Here is a 27,295-nt window from a genome sequence, read left to right as displayed (position 1 = left end):
TACTCAAAATCTTCTTCCATGTATCTTTGTCCTCTTGCATTTTACTAAAAATAGCAAGAAGAAACCAGATTGTGCCTTCAACACTTTCCTTAGAAATCTCTTCAGTTCAATTTCCAGGTTTATCACTCTCAACTTCTATTTCCATCCAATAGAACACAATTTAGCCAAGTCTTCTCCACCATAGAACAATGCTCAACTTTCCCCACTTTCCAATAACAAGTTCCTCAATTGCATCTCAGACTTCATCAGAAGCATCTTTTACATTCATATTTCTACCAAGATTCTCTTTCTGATCTGACGATATATGTGCTTGCTCTAAGACAACCAATAAAGAGAATCTTGGTTTCAACTGTAACGTTTCTCTTTTCTTTATAGAGCACTCACCAAATTTTCATTAACATTAAGCATTACTATCAACATTGTTTCAAGGTAATCTAAACTTTTTTGTCATTCAACATAAAACTCATCCTCTACCAATTAACCAATTGTAAAGCCACTTCCATATTTTTAGGTATTTTTCACAGCAGTATATACCCTGATTCTAGTACTAAGATGTGTCCTGATTTGCTATGGCTACTATAATAAAATATCACACATGAGAAGAATTAAATAATGGAAATTTATCATCTGGTCATTGTGAAGACTAGAAGGCTGAAATCATGGTGTTAGTGGAGTTGGATCCCTCTGAGGACTTTTCCATTCCCTCTTCCTTATCTTGAAGATGCTCCTCTTCATGTTCCCATGGCATTCTCATTGGGATTTTTCTTCAAATTTACCTCCTTACAAAGACAACATTCATATGGGATTGAGGCCCAGCGTGATCTTGTCGCTGTAAACACCCTATCAAATAAAATCATATTCTGAGCTATCAAGAATAAGACTTCAACATATGTGCTTGAGAGGCAAAGGACACTATTCAACCTCATCAGAATTAAACTCTAGGCATTGGTCATATTGTTCAAGTATAGCAACTCAAGTGAAAAGTCTCCCCAGAAAAGTACCCTGAATATGATTAATATTTCAAATATATTGAAAAAGGAAGAGGTTTTTAAAGGAAGTGAAATGAAATGGCCTAAGAGTTTAAAATGAATTCTACAAAGAATAAATGGACCAAAGCACATGAGGAAGGGAATATCATGAAGGATAAAAAAAAGAAATAAAAAGACATGATAACTTAACAAAATGCAGCAAATAAGAAGGTAATAAAAAATGACCACTAAAAAATGATCTCCACTAGGTTACATTTGATGCAGGTGCCTAAGGAGTTGATAGGTTGGAATGATGCGTGCTACTTTTTTCAAGAAGATAGGCATAAAGGGAAGAAAGAATAGGTAGTACTTCCAGGAAAAAAAGGGAACTGAAGTAATAGGTACAATAATCATACTCCAGTGGGACGGATACACAATGTTGGATGAGTCCTTTATCTTAATAATTAATGAGATTCATGATTGTTTTAAGCTAATGTTTCAAATAGTTTAATTAATAATTCAATGTAAAATATCTGCCTTTCCCAACACTTTCTAGCTCTTCCGCAGTTCTCTAAAACTTATCACTATATAATATTCTATATACTTATTTAATTCGGATTTTGGTTCTCACTTCTACAAATAGACAAATTCCATGAAAACAGTAAACTTTACTGTCAAGTTCAGAACTGTATGCTGCGATGTTAGTATTTGGGCCATAGAATACTCAATCAATATTTTTTGAATAAATGAATGAAGAAATTACGGGATGAATATTTTAAAATGGGGAAAGTGTTGTACTGGGGCACTATTTTTTTCCTGTTTAAAAGATTATGATTGAGTAATCTTTTAACATACCACGTGCAACATGCAACAAATTGTGTCAACTCACCTCATGAAAATTTGAAGCTGAATCACTAAGGCATGTAAACATTATGTGACAGTGTAAACAATAAATGAAGGCATGGCAGAGATGTGTCAAATAGCAGATCTATAACTAGTTACCCATCCACCCCTAAAATGTAATGAAAGGTAACAGACACATGCAATGTACACCTGATTTTGAAAATTGAAAAGGATGGTGAAGGAACAGAAGAAAGGAGGACTGAAAAGCAACCTCATATATGTAGTCACACAGCTCTAAATATTTGTTGATTTCAACATTTAGAATCAATTAATAGATAATACAGGAAGAATAATTTATCCACTTTTTTTCAACATTTAGAATCAATCAATAGATAATATAGGAAGAATAATTTATCCACTATTTCCATTTAAAGAAAAAATTTAAATGGTATCTAAAAATGTCAAAATGTATGTAAAAAAGACCAAAATTGGGAAATAGAAAACTGGCAGTGAAAATTGAAGGAAAGAAGTGGGAAACAAATGCCATTTTTCTTATAAGACAGACATACAAATATATTATTAATAATTTAGGGGAAACAAAGTCAACATATTCTTTTAAGGGATAGACTGGGGATAAGAAGGAGTAGAACAAAAGCAGATGCCTAGAATCCTAACTATAAGTTATTCTGATTATAATTTCTAAACAGTGGCATGACATTTATTTGCAAATATAAGTAGAATGCCATTTGAACAGTAAGCTCTTATCTCTATGGGGAGTAATTTATTGTAAAGTAAGGGGTTTTGGAGCTGGACTGAACTGGGCAGAATCCAGTTTTTGCCTCTCTGGGGAATCTAATTAACACCTCTGAGCTTTAGTTCTCTCATCTATGAAACAATTGTATGAAATGTCTTAATGGGCACAAAATGTCTGACCATATAAAAGCTACTCAATAAATGTCAAACCTGTTTCATTCCTTTTTTCATTTTTTATTAAAAAGACTTGAAAATTTGTTCTAAATTATGCATACTAATGGTAAGAATGTTGACTAAAACTCCAACCCTATAAAAGCATGTAAGATTTGTAGAAAAATAGTATTAAGTTTCAAATATTTAAGTGTTATGTGAAGGGGATGTATACATTTTCTTTAGAAAGAATATATCATGTACTTAATTGTTTTAATAACATTAATCCAGAATAATCAGAAATCATTTTGACATGAGTGAAACTATACTCAATGAGTTTTTTTAAAATGACTTTGGTCATTCATTATGAAGAAAAAAAATGACTAAGGTAGTTGTTCTGGAACTTCCAAATTCCTGATTACCTACTGATTTTCCTATGAACAATGCAAAAATTTTATACAGTCATAGTTTTCTCATGAAATGTAGTCCATTACAAAGGCAAGTCCTTTGTAATCCCCATTAATTTTCATTTAGTTGTTATTCAGAACTCCCCCTTCCTGAAATCAGGAAAATGTGCACAATCAATTCTACAGTCGCAATGAGTGCTCTTCCTGGTTAAACCATTTTATTAAAGTAACAAAAGAATTTAGTCATTTAATTTTTCACACTAAGAAATAATAACAGAAAGTGTCCTTTTCCAAAATAATATACCATTGACCTATTTCAAATGTCATACTATGCCAAAGAGAATAATATTAAAAAATCAGAATGATTTATAACCACATTTAGGAAACGTCCTTTACAATTTTACCTAATATTAAGCCAGGTGTGGTGGCACATGCCTGTAATCCCAAAGGATTAGGAGGCTGAGGGGGAAGGATTGCCAAATTCCAGGTCAGCCCAGCAATTTATGGAGGCTCTAAGCATCAGTGAGACCCTGTCTCAAAATAAAAATACTACTAATAATAGAAAGGTCTTGAGATGTGGCTGAGTGGTCAAATACCCCAGGTTCAATACCCAGACCAAAATAATAATAATAATAATAATAATAATAATAATAATAATTCCTAATATCAAAAATTGAACTATACAGATTTTTAAAATGCATTTTCTTGCAGATTACAGATTACACTAACTCACACACTGGAAGCGTGAGAAAATTATGGTGACACTGATTTGATCAGAGTAAAAGTAAAAAGTTCATTTTCTAAATTAAAAATATAAGATTTACTGAATGTGAAATGACTAAATTGTAACAAGACTGAATAGTCACAAAGGACAATTTTTTTTTCATCTACTTTTTTCCCAAACAGAACAATTTAAATAATAGAAAAGAAAATTTTTTTGTACTAAGCCCTCAGGGGAAAAAACAAAAGCTGTTCTAGATATTTTCTAAACTGAAGAAAAGATGTGTTTGTTTATTTTTGAGGAGTCAAAAAGTAGTGAGTCTACTGCTCCTGAATAGACTTAGGCCAAATACTGGAGAAGGAGGAAGAGGGTTGTGAATTTTGGAGTTGTTTAACCAACCTCAATGTAGGAAAAATGTAGTATTGTTTACATCAGCAATTATTTAACTCTTTCCTAAGAAATAAAATGTAACATTTTCATTACCAAGCAATATGGTGTTCTCTGTGTTAACATTGTTTGCTATTTAACATAATGCATAATTTGCCTAGATTTTATTATTTCTATGTAAGTCAAATATTTTGGATTCCTGTGCCCACCACCTGCATGTAAAAATGATTTTAAAAAGAGATGACTAAAGCCAATTGTTGCATACAAATGTGAGAAATCTAGGAATAGTCAGTCATCCTTTTTATAACAAGTCCCTGAAAATTTGTCTTTCAAAGGGCAGAAGACACTTCGGTGAGATCCTTAAAACCAAGTGTAAAACATCTGAGAGACTCTCCAGTCTGCCAAAGGGATTAAGATGTAGATTCAGAGCCTCATGTGGATATGATTCTTCCTTATCTTACTATCAAAACTTAAAACTCCATTCATTTCTAGGACCTAGTGATACTCTCTTCATAGACCTTATTCAAAATGCCCCAGCAGTGACATTAACTTCTCTGTTGGATTTCTAAGAATTGAGTTGCTCTCCCAAAATCTACTAACCCCTTGCTATTTTGCTGAACCTTCCACAGCTTTATCACACCATTACTTTCACTGAACTGTTGTTAGAAACTACGAAGCTGTTGAATTATACCTGTTTTCCTAGATTTCCCTTGGTATGTCTTGTATCTTCTCCTAAATCACATGTGTGAATAAGACAGCATAATTTCATCAGGTTTGGGGATGAAAATTGAATTTTAAAATATATAAGTATATAAAATATATATAATTCAATTGCAAATATGCCCATTCTTTTATTGTCCTCCAAAGGGTTACATAAAGTTGACACATAGAGGAACCCATTTGCTTCCTCATAAAAAGTCTCATTTTTTACCATAGTGATGTTTTTTCCTAGATAAAATTATATTCCAAATTCTACATAATTAAAACTATTATGAAAATTGTATATACACAGGGCAAAAAGGCAAATTTACTAAATTTACTAAAATACAATAGCAAATCCCTCTTGCTGTCATATGACAAGAATATGCCATATTTCTACTACACAGAGGTAGTTACTTTAAATCCCTAATTCTAATTATTCTCTTATTTCCTCCATATCTAAATATGACTCTTACTATTTCGTGATTTTTCATTTGTAAATATCTACTTGCTTGGAGTCACAGAAGAACATATTTTCTTGTACCCACCCTCACCCCATCCTAAATCATAATTTCCTACCTCCTTTGAATGTAGTTCAAAAATAATTCTGATGAAATCAATACTCAGTATTCCATTATATGAGTATGATTTATAATAAAGCATAGCGGGCACTAATTTTTTTCCAAATATTGAGTTATTAGTCTTTCTCTAGATGTGATTCTCTATTTTGGCATTTCTTTAATTCTCTAATTATTCATTATAGTTGTAAATATGGATCAGCCTATTCAGGCTGTCATAACAAAATACCAAAGGAAGAATGGCTTATACAACAAAAATTAATTATTTCACAGTTTTCCAGCTTGAAGTCCAAGAGCAAGATAATGACAGGGAAGGGCAGGTTTCTTCTGAGGCCAATGGCCTTGGCTTACAGATCCCTGCCTCCTTACTGCTTCTTCATAGGCCTGCACATCAGTGTCTCTCTATGTATCCATATTTCCTTTTGCTATAAGGATATAAATTACTGGATTAGGACCAGTCCTACTGGCCTCATTTTAACTTCATTGTATATTTAAAAGTCCCATATCCAAATACAGTCAAATCCTGAAGTTCTTCGGGTTAGGGCTTCATCATGTAAATTTTAAGGCGGCAAAATTCATTCAGAAACATTTGTCCAGAAATGGAAATCTCTTCTCAACATACGAAACTACACCAGGTAACATGAGTTTCATGTTTTCTTTTTTATTAATTAAAAAAATGACAGTGTAATGCATTACAATTCTTATTACACATATGTACCACAATTTTTCATATCTCTGTTTGCATGTAAAGTATTTTGAAACCCAATTCGTGTCTTCATACATGTACTTTGGATAATGATGTCTATCACATTTCACCATCCTTGCTAATTCCCTATCCCCTCCCTTTCCCTTCCACCCCTCTTTCCTATATAGAATTCATCTATTCCTCCCATGCTCCTCCTCTCTACCATATTGAAATTTCTGGGATACTAATAAAGCAATACTAAGAGGAAAATTTATTGCATGGAGTTCATTCCTTAAAAAAGAAAAAGTCAACAAATAAAGGACCTCACACTACATCTCAAAGCCCTAGTAAAAGAAGAACAAATCAGCAGCAAAAGCAGTAGAGGGCAAGAAATAATTAAAATAGATTTGAAATCAATGAAATCGAAACAAAAGAAACAAATGAGGGCTGGGGATGTGGCTCAAGCAGTAGTGCGCTCGCCTGGCATGCGTGCGGCCCGGGTTCGATCCTCAGCCAAACATACAAAGAAACAAATGAAAAAAAATGGCAAAATAAAAAGTTGGTTCTTTGAAAAAATAAATAAAAATCGACAGACCCTTAGCTACGCTCACGAAGAGAAGGAGAGCGAAAACTCTAATTACCAGCATATGTGATAAAAAAGGTAATATCACAACAGATACTACAGAAATACAGAGGATAATTAGAAATTGTTTTGAAATCTTATACTCCAATAAAATAGAAGACACTGAAGCCATCGACAAATTTCTTAAGTCATACAAAGGATTTGCCCAGATTGAATCAGGAAGATATACTCAATTTAAACAGACCAATATCAAGTGATAAAATAGAAGATGCCATCAGAAGCCTACCAACCAAGAAAAGCCCAGGTCCAGATGGCTACTCAGTCTAGTTCCACAAGACCTTTAAAGGAGAACTAATACCAATACTCTTCAATTTATTTCAGGAAATAGAAAAAGAGGCAGCACTTCCAAACTCATTCTATGAGGCCAATATCACCCTGATCCCCAAACCAGGCAAAGATACATCAAAGAAAGAAAACCTCAGACCAACATCTCTAATGAACATAGATGCAAGAATTCTCAATAAAATTCTGGCAAATCGAATACAAAAACATATTAAAAAGATTGTGCACCATGATCAAGTGGGATTCATCCCAGGGATGCAAGGTTGGTCAACATAAGGAAATCAATAAATGTAATTCATCACATAAATAGACTTAAAGATAAGAATCATATGATCATCTCAATAGATGCAGAAAAAGCATTTGACAAAATACAGCACCCCTTTATCTTCAAAACACTGGAAAAACTAGGGATAACAGGTATATATCTCAACATCGTAAAGGCTATCTATGAATGTCATGTTTTTCTCAGAGGAATTCCTCCATTCTCTATTGTGGTCAGGGCATGCTGCTCAGTTTGCTGGTTTACAATCTTGCGTCACCACACCCATAGAAATTTCTACTCTCCTTCCTCTGGGGGCTAACCTGAGTCATCTTCTTCCTTGCTCACATCTTGATTTTAGTAAAAAAAAAAAAAAACAAACAAACAAACAAACATTTTGTAGCAAATTCCCATGAGATGTACATCTCCTGAAATCTTTAATCTTTACAATACCTTTCTTTCAAACATTTTACTTGACTAAAATTTTGCCAAGATACGGAATACTAAGTTGAAAATTATTTTTCTTCTGAATATTGACAGCATTTTCCTTTTGCCTCCTGGCTTCTAGTATTACCATCAAGAAGTCTGAAGACACACATATTCTCCATCCTGAACTTTAAATGTTTTTTTTCTTTTTTTCTTATTATCTGTGCTCTCATTTTAGTTCTACCTTTAATGGTCTTTCTCTTATCTCATTCTCTCTAATCCACTTAGGTTTTTCCTATTCATTGTCCTATAACAAGTGGACTTTTTGAATTTGACAATTTGATTTTGGAGAATTTGATTGGATTATATTTTTGATAATGTTGTTCACTATTATTTCTAGGTTCCCTTTCTTTAATTCTGACTATGTATATATTGTTTTTTCTGCTTAATCTTCTAATTTTCTCACATTTTGACCCTTTTTCTGTTATTAAGTATTATTATTCATTTTACTATTTTGCAATCTTCCAAGGCCCTGAGGTTTAACTTCTAGGCCTTTTATTGAATTTTCTATTTGTTACTCTATATTAGGCTGGCTCCCCAAATGTTTCTTTCTTTTGTTTGGACTTGTTTTGGTTTACAGCATATACTATTCTTGTTTTATGTACGTACCAGATTCTTATATTACTATGAAGATATTTATTATGTGAAATCTTTCAAATATATATTTTAAAACTGATATCTTTGCCCAGAATTATTTGGTGCTGTTCACACTTCCTCTGATTTCTCTTTACTGCAAGCTTTTTGTTTGTTTATTCATTCATTTATTCTTTCTTTTTCTAGTTAGGAATTCTCTCAAATGTCTGGTAATTCCTATTGTCGGAATATATATGGGAAAGAAGCTCTAGAAAGGTGCTCAAACTCAGGGGTATTTTCATGAGGGTTTTACTCTAAGGTGATCATCTGTGATACTACTCTGCACAACTCTAGATATTATTTATGTTTTATATGTATACACAGAATTTTCGCTTAAGATGGACCATGTCCTCAGATAAACCTGTCACTGTTGTTCATGGAGATAGGAACCTGGCTGCAAGGATTCTATAAGACACGGAAGGAGGAAGAAGCATGTTAGGCAACTGGCTCCTAATTTCCCTAATTTTAGCACATGCTGAGTGTCTCTGAAAGGAGAGTACCCTTAGATCAAATTCTCTAAACAGTAAACTTCTTTTCCCAGGGCTAAGAAAGTAAATAGCAATAGATGTATGGAAAAATTAAGGGAATCTGCTTTTCTCAGAGACTTTTAATTGTTATTGGTACATTTAGTCCTACTTATAACCTTACTTTCAGAGGCATCTGGTGCCTCTATCTCCTGAGACTTGAGGTTCCGTTGCAGAACGCAGCCTGCTTCTGATTTGTTTCCTCTTTCAACCTAAATTTCAACTTCCTTCTGGCTCAGCCAGTTGCCATTCTTCCACCTGCTTGCTAGTTTCCAAAAATTCTCCTGGGTTCTCTAACAGAGAACCAAACCGTCTGTTCTTATGGGTATCAATCATTTTATTCACTCCCTATCAACTTAGTAGAGTGTCAGGAGGAAATAGAATGCAATTGTTTAACTGAAAGCTCCCAAATCCACATTGTAAAGGGTACTCTAGAAGATATCATGTATTTATTTCCTAATGCTTAGACTTCCCTTGTGACCCAAAGGCATTAAAGATACTGAAAGACTGAATGTATTGTATACCTAAGTTACACCCGAAGGGAAAAAAATTACATAAGTCAAATAATTATAGAAATGCAAGATTATGTTCAGTTCAAATTCGTTTTTTCAGTGTATATGTTTGGAGTACCTACTATGCCAAACCAATTAAAAAACTACTGAAGTAGTGCTTAAGTAAATTGAAGAGGATCTGGTCTGAATGACCTAGTAAATGAGGAAAAGGAGGTGAGTAATGATTTCTTAAAAAATACATATTTTAAATAAACTATTTTGCAAGTTTTCCAATCATTTGTTTGGTCTCTGTCCAACTACTACCTTTCTGGGTCTGCTATAACAAAGTATCCAAAACTGGATGGCTTAAACAACAAAAATTTAGAGGTCTGAAATCCAGGCCTTGGCAGAGTTGGTTTCTTCTGAAAGCTGTCAGGGAACAATCTGTTCCAGGCCTCTCTCTTAAGCTCATAGCGTTGCTTTCATGACAGTTTGGAACTCTTGTATATACATGCCTGTCTCAATTTTTTTTTCTATTTTGATATGACATCAGTCCTTGCAGATCAAGGCTTGCCCTAATGGCTTCATTAAAATTGGATTAACTCTGAACATATTTAGTACCAATGTTCACATGTGAGTACTAAGAGTCAGGACTTCAACATATGAAATTTGTGGGAACACCATTCAAATCACAGCAGCTTTCTTCAAATGAAGGTTGAGAAAATTGGTTAGGAATTATAAGAATGAATAAGAACTTTAGGAAAATTAAAGGAAGACCACCTTAGAGCCTGCCACATTCAAGATTTAGCGTCCTAAATTAGTGCAACAGAGTGTGCCTAATCGATGCGCCAGAAATCGTCAAAATATGTGCTTGAAGACCTCGGTTTATTTTGCCTTTCTCCCAGTCACTCCAGAGGTAATTCAGCACTCTCATTTGTCCATGAACCACAAATACAGCTAGAGATGGGATTACTGGTTTAAAAAATATAATTGGTACCAGTACTCAGTCAACATGAATAGTGCACTTTTAAAAAATAATAAAATTATAACACATTTTAAAATAATAGAAGTAAAACTTTAATACTTTATTTGATTTCATTGTAAGTTTATAGAACTTTGACCTAAAAAATACACCACAGAGACCCTATAAATCAAATATTACCAAACCGAATTTTATCCAACTCACCTGGGGGTCTTTTAAAAATGTAGAGATTTCTGATTCCCACCAGTGATACTCTGAATAAAATTTTCATGAATGTATATTTTTTAGAAACCCTACAACTGATTCTAATGCAGACTGCCTGATCCATCTGCCTTGTTTTAGTGTTGAGGAAATTGAGGCCACTTTAACAAAATTACATATTGTAGGATATATTTAACAACAACAAAAAAAAGGTCTAGTTCTGTTTTTATTTCCATCAACAGAAAACTCAGAGGATTAGTATGAACTACTTGATTATAACTTTTTATTGATACAACAATGCAACTTTTCTTATATTAAGGTAAAGATAGCTAAGCAATCGTTGCTTCTCTTTAGTAAAATTTAAGGTCAATATTTATTATTGGAAGATTTATAAAAATCAAACAAAAATCTAATATGAAAAGCACAACTTACGAAAGCAGATATTAGAAACTTACAGATGATGTCCTATCTACTTCACAACGGCTGCTCAGAATAAAACAGGCCTCGGCATCATCCATCCTAAATACAGACAAAAAAGCAAAATAATTACACACTGAAATATTACTTGGAGAATATAATTTCAACGCTTGGTCCATATAGTACATGTAGACTATGTGCATCCTTAAGCTTAAGCAAAAGTTGAATTTTTAGCAAATCATGACTATATTTGGCTGAATAAAAAAAAAATGTTGGATTATCTACATAACTCAGTAGTTTATGACACTAGTACACTAGTACAGATATTCAAACTTTATTTTCTTTTATGATTATATATTTTTATAAAGATTTTGCATAAATTAAGGGGTGGTATTGAACCTTATTTCATGACTAATTACATTTCAACTGCTATGTCAGTTAAAATAAGAGGATGGGAACAGAGCTCATCTGCATTTATAAATCAAACTCTAGTGTTTATTTCTATTTCCCTGAGATAATGCATTGTTGTGTTCCAAACCTCTTCCCCTCATGCTAGGGCTTTATATTTCTTAAATTTAGTGATGCAGCAATATGCTCGAGTGCTTGATACATAATGTTTTCAAGCATAAGATGTATATTTTCAAAATTAGGTATGATTTATCTTTCTGGTACACTATGATAAAATAAACCTTTTCCCAAAAAAAAAATATTTTCGATGGACAGCAAAGATAAAAAAGTTCATGAAATTAATTCAAACCAAACAGTTCTGAATAAATGTTGAGCCATGATTACTAAGATAACATTTTCTAAACATCATTTTCAACAAAGCAATTCAAAACTCATGCAACTGACCTTTGAAACTTGTTTGGAGAATCCTATTCCTTGCTCCTTGCATGGGGAATTGTGTTGAAGAACGTGTTAGTTAACATTACATCCCACATCTTTTATATGAAATTAGGAATAGAAATGAACACAGAAATGGAAACTGTCACCCTACATCTTTATCAACCCATCCTTTTTTATCAGCTGGCTCCCTCTCACCCCTTCATCCCCTTTCTTTTGTGGGGATTCCAGTGAAGCACTGTTTCCTGTAAGTGTGATTGCTTTTTCTGAGAAACCATTTTCAAATTTTTAATCAGACATTGATTATGTTAATCCTAAACAGTATCTAGCTTAGATCTAAACAGTTCAGATTACTTTCTGAGACCAAAAAAAATCCTTCATTTATCACACAAATTAATAATGAACATTCTACAGACATTATGTATGCTTATTGGGTGAAGAACTTAAATCATACAATAAATTAAGCATTCTGTTTATCTACACAAATGAATATGAAAATAAAGATTATATTACTGTCTAAGTAACAGTTTCTCTAGAGCATCCAAATAATGATGAAGAGAACCCATGGCAAACACCTAAATTCAGGGATTGCTTGAGGTGCTTGAACATCTGTGATTCAAAAAACTCTCTTACATAAAACAACACATTTCATCCAGCATAGTACTAATAAACTCTCAGAAACACTTATTTACCAATTTTACTTTTCATTATATCCTGGTAGTTTCTAGTGTGACCTCATGCTTTAGAAAGTGAGTCATTAAAACAAACCTCAGTTTAACTTTGCCATTTATGAATCAAAAGTAATGTCAGAGTACCTAATTGCTAGGTATGTAGTCACCACTTGAAAGATTAAGCAACAAAAAAGAGCTTTTTACTTTTCCTCTACTCTTTTTATTATCAGACCATGTGCTTGCTCATGCTCTCTCTCTCTCTTTCTCTCTCTACACACACATACACACATACACACACACACACACACACACACACACACACACACACGCCTTGCAGGGAGCAAAAAAAAAATGCTGATGCTCTAATATTCATGAGACTTTTAAATCTTAAGTAGCACATAGGTCAACTCAGGATGAACATGAAGACATGTTTAAAACGTTTCAAGCATCAGGAAACATCTAGCAAAACTAAGGCTTTCTTTTCACTTCTGAAACTAAGGACCTAGTATTGATGAAGCCCTAATTTCCAGGGGCCCACGGTCTACCCACTCTTGCTTCACTCTGCTCATGTGGCAGAAACTCCAAACCCTAGATTATATCACCTAAAGCTAAATTGGCTGGTACATGTACAACAGGAAGAGGACAGTTTAGAAAGACCTCTAACCCTCTAGATTCCTTCAGCCTCCAGGGATTCTTCTGTCCCTGATCCCAGAAAACACAAGTGCTTTCTGCCTAATATATTTTTGTAAACTCTTTAAAATTTAAAACTCGACTCATTACTTCTTTGTTTGTTTTGTTTTGGTGCTGGGGATTGAACCCAGGGCCTTCTGCATGCAAGGCAAGCACTCTACCAACTGAGTTATATCCCTAGCCCTTGACTCATTACTTTGATATCTCAAATAATGCTTAGTCCAAGATTTCTATTTTCAGAATCAAAACAATATGCAGGGACTCTGAGACTACTCTAACAGTGAGTCTGGATACATTCGCCCACCTCTGACAGCTTGGAGAATTAGACCATGCCACACTTCTCATTGCAACTTGTGGACACAGTCTGTTGAACATCTTTCCCTAAGGTAAGGCTGGGAAAGAGGAGCAAATAAACCAATTTTATATTTTTAACATTTTAATTGGACTCATAGCAGAACTAAGGCTAATTTCTATTTTCAAACATCCTTAACACATTTTGTAACATTGCTGAGATTTGGAAGATAAAAAAGATATTAAAGCACTCAAAACCACAAGCTGCAAGATGGAAAACAGATAAGGATACCTACTTTGCTCTCAGTAGATCCTGATCTTTAAGAGCGGAACCCTGAAGGTAGATAACTCTTTGAGACCACATTGGAATCTGTAATACCCTTCGAACTTGCACATCCATTTCAGTAGGACACAAAATCACCACATAATAATCCTATTCAAAACAAATTGGGAAATGGGGAAAAAACAAGAATGCTTTATGTTGTCTTACCTAGGTAATTAAAATATTTGAATATTTTGAAATACAATAAAATTGAAATGATCTCCTGCTTACAGAGGTTTATAAATAAACTTCAGCATAAACTAAATAAATTACATTTAATAACATTACACTATAATAAACACAACTGAGACAAAAAGAATTTCATAAATCATTCCTCTTTATCTATTTCAATTATATTAGTACCACAAAGGGAAGCGATTATATACCACATACTCCAAACCCTCTTTTAGCCTATGAAGTGTTAATTGTAACTATAGAATGATCCCAACATACATACTTTGAATGGAACATAGAAGTGTTTAAGAACCAATTTCTTCTTCAAGTTATTACTTTTAAAAACAAAACTGTGATAATTATTATCATTTGGTAATATTTTTATGGACAATAATTTACAATAATTTTTGATGAATGAGTAATTCATCCAAACATTGAAAATACTGACAAAGTAAGTGAAAGAGCTTGGGATAAAAAAAATTTCAAAATATATGGTCCCTTGGAGAAAATACTAAATTATTCGAAGCGATAATATGGTGTAAAACAAAAGGATCTGTATGACTTGAAATTCTTTGGTGAACATTCACTATTTTATTGCTCTAAAATATGCCTGGTGGAAGTTTTGGAGTTTTAAGAATTCTCTATATTGATACTAGATAAAACTAATGATTATAGGATCAAAATTTTCCACAAAAGAGATTTTCCTTATTAGTTATAATAGCAAACTAGAAATTATAATAAGAAAAAATTTTAAATCCAAAATACGAATGAAAATTTCTCTAAACCACCATTTAATTGATATGAAAACAGAAGATTTTTATATGATATAGTTATCAGTTTTAAAGTAAGTTTTTTAAATGTAAAAATATAGTATTTAAAAGCTCTAAAAATATTCACAAATCTATGCTTTTTCTTTTAATAAAGGAAGAATGAACAAATATACTCAGCAATGTCTCCATCACCAGAACTATTTAACCCCATGACAATGATATATTGAGGAAGGACCAACAAATCTACATTGACCATGTATCCTGAAAAGTAGAAATATCCAAGGATTTCATCTGCCTAGGCAAATTAAGACATTCACTCTTCTGAATTGGTGTTCTTGATTCATCTAGTTACTGTACAATTTTGGGTCATTTACTGCTACTATAAATAGTACCTAGTTATACTCCAGGAAACAAACCAACAAAAATAAATAAATGAATAAAGAGGAACTTCCAGACTTCCACATTTCCAGCAGAAAAACTTCATGAAATTCTGTAGCATTCAAGTGAACAGATGATATTGAAATGGTTCCTTCATTGTTTTATTATACTTTATGTTTAAAATTCACTGTTTCATAAAAATGTCATTTATGTTTTATCCAAGGGAGAAAAAGCAACCATTTAATTCAAAGAAAATCTTGCTTTCTGAATTAACATAATTCCATCTGTCTTTTAGTGTAGATACAGAAAGAATCTGAAAATGCTGTTTATTCCTCTAGCATTTTTTCTATGTTCTTGGCTATATTTGTAGTTCTTCATTTACTCTCTATACCTTTGGTTGTATAAATTAAAAAACCTCCAAATGCAGGCTCCACTGTCAGTTAACTGAATTTGATAATATATTAATAGGTATAATCCAGTATCATGCATTAAATGTACCTGCAGTCTTGGATGAGCATAGAATTCATTTAAAAAATCCATAAGTAAATCAATCTTCAGTGAGCTGACGCACAGAACAACATGCTTTTCAGTCTGAGCTCTATGTCGACTATAATTGCCACCTGACTTTTGTCTCTCCATCCACAAATAGGCCAGCTGTTCAAACTGTAATATATTTTTGAAATGTGAATGAATAACATCATACATGAAAATACAAAAGAAAATCAATCCCGTATATGCATCATTTATTAGGTACAGTCAATTTCTTAGGTGAACTCATTGAGATTCTAAGTATTCTCTTCAACAACAGATTTGTCATATGGTTTCTTCAGAGATTATAAGTGTCTGCCATGAGTTTCAGGTATCTAAGGAAATAAATTACCACAATTGTGTTACTATATCACATCAGGCCACTAAAAGGCTTATGCCTCTACTTTATATACAGTAGAACGTGATAAGTTATGCCATATGCTGAGCGAAATTGTCAGCATCCCTCCACATTCTCCTGTCAAGTTCTACCCACATGTCATGCAATGGGAAATTCCCTTATCAAGACACAAAAGCCACACCACACCCTCATCAGTATCTGGAGGAAGAGGAGTGAGCAAGGGAAGAGTATAAGGAAATAAGACATAGAAGGTAATTTTTGTGGCTGCAAATGATGTATTTAGATACGCTCATTGCCCAAGTTGTGTAATGAATATGCAAGTTTAATTTACACTTCATCATATCTCTGTTCTGACATGCTCACTTAGGAGCACCCAGGGGTCATTACAAGAAGGAGTTGCCAGTTACTTCTATTTATCTTAAGTCACATTTTATATCCCTATCCTTTTGCAACCTCCTATTCAGGTCCCAAAATGCTGTATATTAGTTGTAACACCTTGTTCAAATTTTGGTTTAGTTGAACATAAATAATCAATTTCTAATCCATTGAAGTTTATGGCTTTTAGGTTTATTTTCAAGAGTTGAGAGAAATTGACCCTTCACAAATTTGTTTCTTTAGTCTACCATCCAATAATAGCATCAGAGTATCCCATAATCAATGTGATTTAACACTGTCTATATAAAGAAAAGCAACTCAAATAATTAAAACAAGATGTGAGCTATCAATTTGTCTGAAGGAAGAAAACACCTCACTGTTTCTAATAAAGCAAGAAAAATGGAATTCGTGAAATAATTTACATGATTGATATAATAAGAGAATGTGGTGGTATATTACTGCTAGATGAATAAGGCACCCGGGTTTTTTTTTTTATTAAAATATGGAATATTCAATTTTACAAGACTTTGAACACTTCTATAAAAATTTAGCAAAGTTATATTTACCTGTATGGGTAAAACCACAAGAGCAACACAGATCATAGCAACAACAAAAAGCTTGGAAGACCACGTTTCAGGTGTGACATCCCCAAAGCCCACAGTAGAAAACGTCACAATGCAGAAATAAAGGGAATCAAAGAGATTCAGCTTCTTTCCTATTCGTTCCAAATGTTGGATTCCACAAATGCTAAAGAAGCAAAATGCATTAAAATTAAAACTCTGCAAATTGAACATATTATTTCTCACCATTATTATTTTGAAAGTCAAAGCACATTTAATAAAACCATTTAACAGTTGATCTCTTACATTTCACAATATTTTTCCCAGAGAAATATAATATTCAAGTATTTTCTATACTAACCAGATATAGTCTTATTTTGATTAACAGCCAAAAATGTTAGCCAAAATATCAAAAAGTATATTGGAATAATGATTCAATGAATAGAGTTAATTTCATGGATAACACACAAAGATACTGAAGGCATGTTAAGGAAACAAAGGACAAGAATTTGTTAAATCTAATTTCTGTAAAAATATCAAAAGTCATTTTACTGTATATATACAGCAAAGTCTTGAGTTAACAATTATCCAATGCTATAGTTTGTTGTCCCTGACAAAACACATGATCAAATTTATTTATCATTGTGATTATGCATTAAGAAGTGGGACATGTCCACTCTTGGTATGGATTAATGCCTGTGGGAGTAGGCTTTATGTATTATTTTATAAAGGTTGCAACAAGATACAATTCTGTAGGTCTAAAATATAACATCCTGTATTTGAGTCCAAACAACCAATTCTATCTCCAGTGACAACAGCACTACATGTTTGGTAAAAACCTGTCAAATGAATTATGCTTCATGAAAGGACAGAGAGAATGTGTAGGGGAAACAGGCTTTTTAATCAACCAAGAGGAAAACTAAGAATTTAGCTAATCCTACCGGATATCCTACCATGTCCTGAAATATAATTATATTATATAGAAGTAGGTTAAATGAGAGCACTACAAAGACTTTTGGTCCAGTCAACCTAAGGCCAAGCAGAGAAGGTATGGAACCTAGGGTTGTACTAACTAAGGTATAATGAAAAACTTTGAACATTTAACATAGAAAAAAGAACTCCAGTGAAGATGGTAGCAAACTTCAAAAGTACTATCATGAAAAAGAATCATGCCTTTTATAATGTGAGAATAAAGCAACAAAACACCATCTTGAAAATAGAGTAAAGGTCCTCACTAGGACCATCACTGAGAGCAATCATGTAATTGCTCTTAAAAGTTAAATAAAACCAACTGATACAGGTTACAGAAAAATAAATCCAGTATTAATATAAGGTAGAATTTTCTAAAAGTTAGATACAGCCACAAAAGAAAAGGCTGGGGCAAGGGAGGACTATGGAAGAAGGGTGTGACTATACTAAATATGGTACTAATAACTCGGGAAAGGTTAGACCACATTAAATCCTATCTCTTTCAAACTAAGGACCTAGTATAAAGGAAATTTTTAAAAAGCAGTCGTAAAACATTTCAGATGAGTTAAAACAGACAGACTTGTCACCAAAATAGACTTGAGATGACAAAATGTAAATGTAAAGGAAAAATTAAAAAAATAGAAGTCATTTGCCAAGGCTGTAAATGGGAAGAGCTTGAAGCCTAAAAGCACTGGGATAAAATTCAAAGAAAAAATGTTCACTTTTAAATTAAAAAAATATATATATTTAAGAGGCCAATTTAATCTCTGCAACTAGGAGAAAGGAATTATATCTTTAATACAGGGTTCTGTGGTGCAATATAATAGCCACAAGCCAGATGTGGCTACTTAAATGCATTAATTAGATTGATTTTAAATTGTGAAACATTGAAAATTTACATCTTCCATTGCACTATCCACATTTCAAGTATTTAATAGCCGTTGTAGCTAGCAGCTACAGTGCTGGATATTTCCTTCACTGCAGAAAGTTCTACAGGAAATTCTGTTTATATTAAACAGAATAGTAATTCAATAATAATTTAATTCAGAGAATTCATTAGATGAGGTGATAGAAGAGCTGAGAGACCAAACAGATGGTTGTATAGCAATCCACAGACTAGCAACAGCAAGAAGCCATTACAATCCCAAAGACAAAGTGCAGATCTTGTTCCAGGATCACCTGGAAAAAGCTGGAACCACAGCAGGGGTCTTGAGTGGAAGAAACAGACAAGAAGCCGCCCTTGATGAATATATACAATATAAAGATGGGGAAGGGAAAAAATTGACCTCTCTATTCAATCAGCCAATCTCCTTCCAACCCCTCTAATGGCTGATCACAGACAACAGACATGTGACAGAGACCTTGGAAACACAGCAAATAAGGATCTGATCCCTGTTAAAATAGATAGACCAAGAAAAAAAGAGAAACAAGTCTGAGGTCAAACAGGGTAAGGCCTGGTACTTGTCCTACTATGTCCTCATGTGGCAGAAGGGACAGGGACAGGGAAATCCCTTTTGCAAAGATATTAAATCTATTCCTCTCTCTCTCTCTCTCTCTCTCTCTCTCTCTCTCTCTCTCTTCTGGGGATTGAACTCAGGGACACTTATACACTGAGCCACATCCCCAGCCCTTTTTGTATTTTATGTAGAGACAGAGACTCATTGAGTTGCTTAGGGCCTTGCTGAATTGCTTAGGCTAACTTTAAACTTGTGGTTCTCCTGCCTCAGCCTCCTGAGCCACTGGGATTACAGGCCTGCACCACTGTATGCAACCTTAAACCCATTCTTGAGAGCTCCAAGAGAGTGGGCTTTAATCCATGGGAGTGTTCTATTATAGCAGCACAAAGTGAACTAACACACCAAGTGACTCTCAAAAGAAATCCATAAATGGGACAATCATCTAAGCAAAGCCATTAATGGTATGAAAGTAAGAAACTGTTACAAGGTACCCCCAAATTGGAATCGTTAAAATGGCATTAGAAATATTGCTGCTACTAGTTTCAAAAACCTTTATGACTAAGACTGATAAACATATTGTGCATGTTGGAGAGAAATACAGCAAATGCAATATGAAAATTAGTGCATAATTGCTATGATTTGAAAGATGACATTCTCTCCAAAAGTCACGGTGAAACAAATCCTCAATGAGGCAATATTTATTAATGAGGTAATATTTATTAACAGGTGGGCTGTTTAGGAGGAAATTAATCATGAGCATAGAGCCTGGATAAGGCTGGAGAGAACTAGCTAGGCCTTATTAGCCTATCTGCCTTTTGTCATGTGAGAATAAAGAAAAAAAAAAACACTATTTTGAAAGTAGAGAGAAGGTCCTCACTAGACACTAAACCTAGGGGGTCTTGATCTTGGACTTAACAGCCCCTGAAACTGTCAAAAATAAGGTGCTTTTTGTTTGTTTCTTTCTTTTTTTGTTTATAAATTATACAGTATCAGGTATTCTTATAGCAGCAGACCAAAAATATGGATAGCAAAGGCCATTTTGATGAGTTATTAGAAACGTGGAATATTTTATTGGAAAGCAGAGGAAAGACCATCCTCATACAAAGTGGAATAACTTGGCTGAAATATATTTATGTCCTAGTACTTTGCAGAAGGAAGGAAGAACTTAAGAGTGATGAACTAGAATATTTAGCAGAAGAAATCTCTAAGTAAATGCTAAGGGTGCTGCATGGTATCTCCTGACTGCTAAAATGAGAGAAGAGTGAAATGGAGAAAAGATGGAATTTATAATCAAAAGGGAAGCAGAACATAAAGATATGGAAAATTCTCATCCTGGCCAGATTGCAAAGAATAAAAGTGGTGTTCAGGAGAAAACTCCAAGGGTGGGAGAATGGTAGGGACAGAAGGAAGCCAGATGCCACTCACCCAGACAATGAAAAAATAATCCTGAAGGTATTATGGAGCCCACTCTGGAGCAAAGAGGTTTCAAGAGAGGATCCCGAGATACCTGTGGCACTTTGTGCCCAAGGAAACCTCAATTGTGATCCCTACATTCTAGCACAGTGCTCCTGAGCCACAGGTGTGGCTCACAGGGGCCCAAGTGTAGCCTCAGCAGGCACAGACATGGCTCAGGCTGGTGCTCCAGAGGATACAAGTGGTCAACCTCAGATCAGGCAGGCAGCGCTGACTCCGAGGGTATGCAGACTACATGAGCTAGGAAAGATGGGCTGCTTCTACCTTGACTTCAAAGGATGTTCTGGACGGCCTTGTGGCTCAGGAGAAGTGCCACAGTGGGGCCACTCGGGAAACTCCTGAGACCCATGGGTGGAGTTTCTCCTGGGACACAGGAACCACCAGATTTCAAACTGTGAAGTCCACTTTGTGGGATGTATCCAAAAAAGCCATGGAAGTGGGAATCTCTCAGTGTCTTAGTGGCCAAGCCCTGTCCAGAATGTCCAAAACTTATAACAGGTAATCAAAGAAAATTGCCCTCAAACCTCAGGATTTAGTGCTGTTTTCCTCAAGGACTTGATGACTACATAAGTTAAGACTTTTGGAGCTATTGGGAAGAAAGGAATGAACTTTACAGGACAGTCAGATATTAATTGGGGGGGAATCTAAGGTGGAATTCTATGGTTTGAACATTTGTGTTTCTTCCAAAATTTATGTTGAGACCTAAATTTTCAATGCAATACTATTAAAAAATGGGGACTTGGAAAGTGATTTAAGTAATAGGCAGAGGCTTCATGAGTAGTACTAATGACTCTATAAAAGAGCTAGGGAGAACGAGCTAGGACCATTTTTGCCCTTCTGTTTTCCACCATGTGAGGACATAGCAAAAAGGGACCATGGTGGAAGTAGACAGAGGGTCCACACCAGCCAGCAATTATGCAGCACCTTGATCTTGGACACCCTAGAACCTGGAGCTATCAGAAATAGATTTATGCTTTTATAAATTACCCAGTATCAAATATGTTGTTATAACAGTAAAATGAACTAGCACAAAAATAGAATACAATTCAGGAAAGAAAAAAAGAAAGAAAGAAGGGTGGGAGAGGATAAATAAAGTACTGATACATGTTACAACATGGATAAACTGCAGAAACTTGCTGAGTAAAAGAAGTCAGATGCAAAAGAACACACATGTTTTCTGTTTATATGAAATATCCAGAAAAGAGACAGAAAGCAGATTAGTGGTTGCCTGGAACTGATGGTGGGAATATGGAGATGGAAATGTTCTAAAACTGGATTGTGGTGATGGCTACAAAACCCTGTAAATATGTTAAATTAGGATTGAATTTACACTTAAAACGAATGAATTTCATGGTGTATAAATTGTGCTTTTATAAAGCTGTCAAAAAAAATCAGTGTGTGGTTTTGGACACCCACTAGAGCTTCTGTGTACAACAAGCAGACAGCTCAATTATGATGGCGATTCAATATTTAAACCCCAAAATTCATTTTCCAGTCTTTTTTGGATATTCTCCCTGTTTGTCTATTACATATCATAAATATTCAGTTGTCTGAAATCTCTAAATATATCTATCCACCCCGCCCTTGTAACATCAAAGTCTCAGGTGGTAAATTGTTAGGCAAAAGAATAAGTACATATGTAGATCATTCAAGAAACAGAAGAGGGGAAGGAAGGCGCTTATTTTACTTCTGAAAGAGAAACTGTTCTTGTTTTGGGTTCTTTTGATTTGTTTTGTTTTGTGTTTTGGGGTTTTGTTTTGTTTTGTTTAACTCCAGTTGTCCAAAATAGTTCAGGAAAATTGCCCTTGTTCTATGCTTCGGAATTTTTTGTGATACACAAGAACACCCAAAACAGAAAATTGATTCATATCAAGTTTATTTGCTCCACTACTCCTGGACAATATTAACAGACTAATTGTGAAGCTATTCAGATGGAAGTCTAATATAACTAAAGAGAAGAAATGTATAACAACAAATATTTTTGTGGAGTTAGGCCTTTTGAAATGTTATATACAATAAGATATATCTGAGAATGTGAACAGGTCATACATAACTTTTAAGCTTTATTAGAAAATAGAATAAAGAAAGGAAGATAATTAAACCAAGTTACAAATTTCTAAGGAGTCAAATGTTATCTGAGTTTGTTACATTTTCCTTGACTGGTTATTTAGACTTAAGTTACCAAAAAGTGTTCTACTGTGCTTCCTGGACTTAATCTATCCATTCATTAACGTAACTTGCTGTTAATGGCCATATTCAAATTATTTAAACACAGCTTGAAGACAGCTCAATAACAGGTTCAAAAAGGCTAATGGATTCTCACTGATTAAAGTGAGAATCTCTAATTTGTATTATAACAGATTATTATAATAGCTGTCAAAATAATCAGGTCTCCCTAGGTTCATCTCCCCTTTGCAATAATGATATTGTTTCTCCTGTCAAGATGTGAAGTCTGTATTTCCATGTCCTTGAATCTAACCTGGTTTAATGAAATGCTTTGATCAATTGCTGAGTTAATCAATACAAATAATAGGTTAGGAAAGATTAGGAAATATATAAATAAAAATACATAACTGAAAAAATACAGATAACAGGATTCTAAGATAAGTGTTATAAAATTAGTGATGTTAAGTTACCTTAGTTGCCCTAGTTATAAGGTAGAAGAAGTTAACAGTAAAGTAGAAGTAGTAGCAATAAAATAATAATACAATTTTAAGTTATAGGATTTAATGTCGCTAGCAGTAAGACATAGACAATATAAGGTGATAAGTGTGTGCTCATAGGTTAACTGTAGTTATAGACAGGTACAGACAAGTATAGGTTAAGTCACAGGTAAGTATAGGCCAATAAAACAATAGTTAAGTATGAGGTGTAGTTACAGACAAGCCTAAATAGATATAACCATAGTAACTCCAATTTTAAGGTTCCCATGTGAAACTGTTATATAAGCTGTTTTTAAGAAATATTTTTTTAAAAAATTGTTTTTCTGTGCTTCATATACCTGCAAATGTACTCGAACCCAGGATGTACAACCACAACTGTGCTCAAACCCAGGCTGTGACTAATGATTCTGCTCTACTAATTACTTTTCTCAGTCTTAGTATCCTGCTTGCTGGCAATTCTCAGATTCCAAAGGATGTGGTTTTCTTCCTTAAATATTGGAACCATAGACTGCCCAGCACACTTCTATCAGAAAGCCACTTGGGCTCTGGCAGTAGTGCCCCTGGCCAGGAAAAGATAGATAAAATGAAATTCTTCGATTCATTTCAAACTCAAGCTTAGTGTGTTTTCTGAGTGGTCTCCCCATGATACAATAATATGGTAGAAATAGCATTATGTGGTTGCAAATACTAGGCCTTAAGAATCCTTGCCAATTCTTTCTTGTATTCTTGAATCCCTGAGACCACCATATTGTGGAGTCTGGTATGGTCAATGGAAGCCATGGATTAATGTTATGTCTACCTGAGGCCACATGTTCAGCCGGCACCAACTGCTAGACATGACAGTGGGGTCATCTAGAATCCTTCATTTGTCAGGTTATCAGATGACTAAAATCAAGAGTAATTTCAATTGACATCAGCAGAAAGCTTAATTACCAACCACAAAAATTGGAAGAAATAACAAATTGTACTGCTTTAAGGAACTACATTTTGGGACATCTTGTTATTCAACAACAGATACATGCTAAATATTGAACTATAGACTACAGCATAAGGATCTAATTTATTTTTGTATTTTTGAGTACGTTAGCTCTCCTTCACTTATGGTTTGACTATTTATCTAGCATAACATATAAACCTTGTCCCCTATATGTCTACCTTTTTTCAATCTATTCCTAAAATCTCTCTTTCCAATACTTGACATATATCCAGTTTTTTTAAGAACTACCTCAGTGGGACTTTCCTCATGAAGCCTGTCTTGAACCCCAAGTCACAGAGTTCCCTCTGAATTTCATGTATGTATAAGTTCATGTATTGGTTAGCTGAACTTTTACAACAATATGTACATTTAACATTTCATATTTATCACCCCTACTCAACTATCATCTACCCTGGTGACAATAATTATACATTATCTATATTTTAATTTCTGACAGTATAACAGTATTTAGCACAAAATACACAATAGCCAAAAATGAACAACAACAACAACAAAAGAACTGGTTAAACTCTTCCCAAATAATATGGACTAGACTCCAAAAATATTTCATGGATATGTATTGATTTCTTATTACTGATTAATAAATTCCCTAAAACATAGCAGTTTTAAACGCTATCAGTTTATCATTTTACAGATTTCTGCAGTTGTCCGAGAAACTTCTGCAGTTTTCTTAGACTCATATGTGACTGTGTTCAGATCGAGCTCTGGCTGGAAAGCAAGCCCTGCAGTTTCCCTCTTGTGCTGGATGGTCAGGATCCAGCATTGGTGAGAGTGCCTCAGTCCTTCCTCGTGAGTGCCTTGTATTCTCGAGGTAGCTTGACTGGCTTCCTTGCTGTTATCAGAGTAGCACTCCAAAAGGATCAAGATGGATGATGCAAGTCCTCTCAAGATCTAGATTTTATCTCCTTTGTTCTATATCAAAGTACATTACAAGACCTACTCTGATGGAAGGAGTATGGAAATACACTCATGTAAAATGTTATAAGGGTCACTGCTTATGTTCACAAATACCAAGGCCATTACATTTTTAAAGGATTTTTAAAATATCTTCTATAAAACTAAAGATTGTTTCTGTAATTTCTGTTAAAAATAACACCAGAATTTTGATAGGAATTACATTAAATCTATAATTTGCTTTGGGTATCACTGACCTCTTAATAATATTAATTCATTCAATCCATGAACATGGGATATTTATTTTTATACCTATTTGTGTCTTCCAACAGTTTTGTTGTAGTTTTGAATTTCGAGACCTTTTCCCTCCTTAGTCATATTATTTTACTCTTAAGTTATTTTTTTGCTATTATAAATTCAGTTGTTTTCTTAATTTCTTTCTTAGATACCTTGCTGTTAGTTTATAGGAACATAATTGCTGCATGTATGTTGAGTTGGTGACCTGTAATTTTACTGAATTTGTTTATCAGCTCTCATCTATCAGATTTCTCAGGTATTTTTCAGGGTTTTCTACATAGAAACTCATGTTATCATCAAATAGAGACAATTTCACTTCTTCCTTTCCTATGCAAATGCCTTTTATTTCTTTTTCTTGCTTAACTCCTCTGGGCAAGGATTTCAAGTGGTATATTAAATAGAAATGGTGGAGTGTGGGCCTCCTTGTATTGTTCCAATCTTAAGGGAAACACTTTCAACTGCTCACCACTGAGAATAATGTAGCTGTGAGGTTGTCATATATGGTCTTTCCTGGGTTGAGCTGTAACAGCATTCAACTTGAGGTTTAGCTGAAGGAAAGCTTCATGATAGCCTTATATCTACCACCCCTCAAAAAGTCAATCTCATAGAAACAGAACAGAAAGGTAGTTACCAGATGTTGTGAGGAAAAAAGGCATGGGAAATTAAAAAAAAAAAAAAAAAAAAAGTTCATTCAAAGGTACACAGTTTCAGTGACTATAGTTAATTAATTATATAGTTCCATACTGTTAAAATCAATTTTAACATGTTTACCACACAGGACAAAATTATAAATTGGTTGAATGATGTGTTAAGTAGCTTAGTTGCATCTTCCCATAATGTATACATAGACTCAAACATTACATTAGATCCCATAAGTATACCTAATTAGTTCCTCTATCCAAGTGAAAAAATAAGGCAGAAAATACTTAAGCTCAAGAACAGAGAAATCCTTTTAAATTATAGGCCAGATTTTCTTTCTTGTTTGTAAATCTTAATGTACTTTTATCATGGTCAGGGGGAAAAAAAACCCAAAACGTTTCTGGCTCTCCAATATCTTTAAATAGAGTTCTGTTACTTATACCTTCTAGGCACACTGACCTACGTGCTGTTCCTTAAACATGCCAAGCACGCACCTAACTCTTTTCTCAACTTCATCCCTTAGATTGGCAATACATGCCCCAAAGTTCAAATTGAATCATAAATTTCCTTCCTAAACCTGCTCCTCTCACTCTTAATCATCAGTTCATGATAAATCCAGTTTTCCAGTTGCTTAGACTAAAACCTTGCTCATAACTTACATCCATTCTCAGCACCTCTTTATATTTAGTTTCCAAATATCCAAAATCCACAGTCACTACTCACCCTTTTACTGAGACCACAATAAGCCAACCCATCATCACTTCCCTGAACTGTAAAAGACACTCCCAGCCTTGAACCAAATAGATTAACATATGAAAACCTGAGTCAGGCCTTGTT

At 34.1% G+C, this 27,295-nt stretch overlaps 1 protein-coding gene across 3 annotated transcripts in view; it reads right to left on the bottom strand.

Annotated features, from left to right (window-relative positions):
• The window catches only part of Kcnt2 (potassium sodium-activated channel subfamily T member 2), a 375,357-nt gene that overhangs the window by 174,826 nt on the left and 173,236 nt on the right, over nucleotides 1-27,295 (bottom strand). For all 3 annotated transcript variants that reach the window (XM_026409552.2, XM_026409554.2, XM_026409555.2), the window contains exons 9-12: nucleotides 17,076-17,256; nucleotides 15,747-15,911; nucleotides 13,901-14,037; nucleotides 11,148-11,211 (exon numbers count right to left, since the gene is read on the bottom strand). In XM_026409552.2, coding sequence (XP_026265337.1) covers nucleotides 11,148-11,211; nucleotides 13,901-14,037; nucleotides 15,747-15,911; nucleotides 17,076-17,256 — 547 coding nt within the window. The remainder of the gene's footprint in view (nucleotides 1-11,147; nucleotides 11,212-13,900; nucleotides 14,038-15,746; nucleotides 15,912-17,075; nucleotides 17,257-27,295) is intronic.

Source organism: Urocitellus parryii, chromosome 9, assembly GCF_045843805.1.
Source record: "Urocitellus parryii isolate mUroPar1 chromosome 9, mUroPar1.hap1, whole genome shotgun sequence".
In the NCBI taxonomy this organism is placed as follows: Eukaryota; Metazoa; Chordata; class Mammalia; order Rodentia; family Sciuridae; genus Urocitellus; species Urocitellus parryii.
Note: the sequence above shows the minus strand (reverse complement) of the source record. Positions and strands in the feature narration are given on the sequence as shown.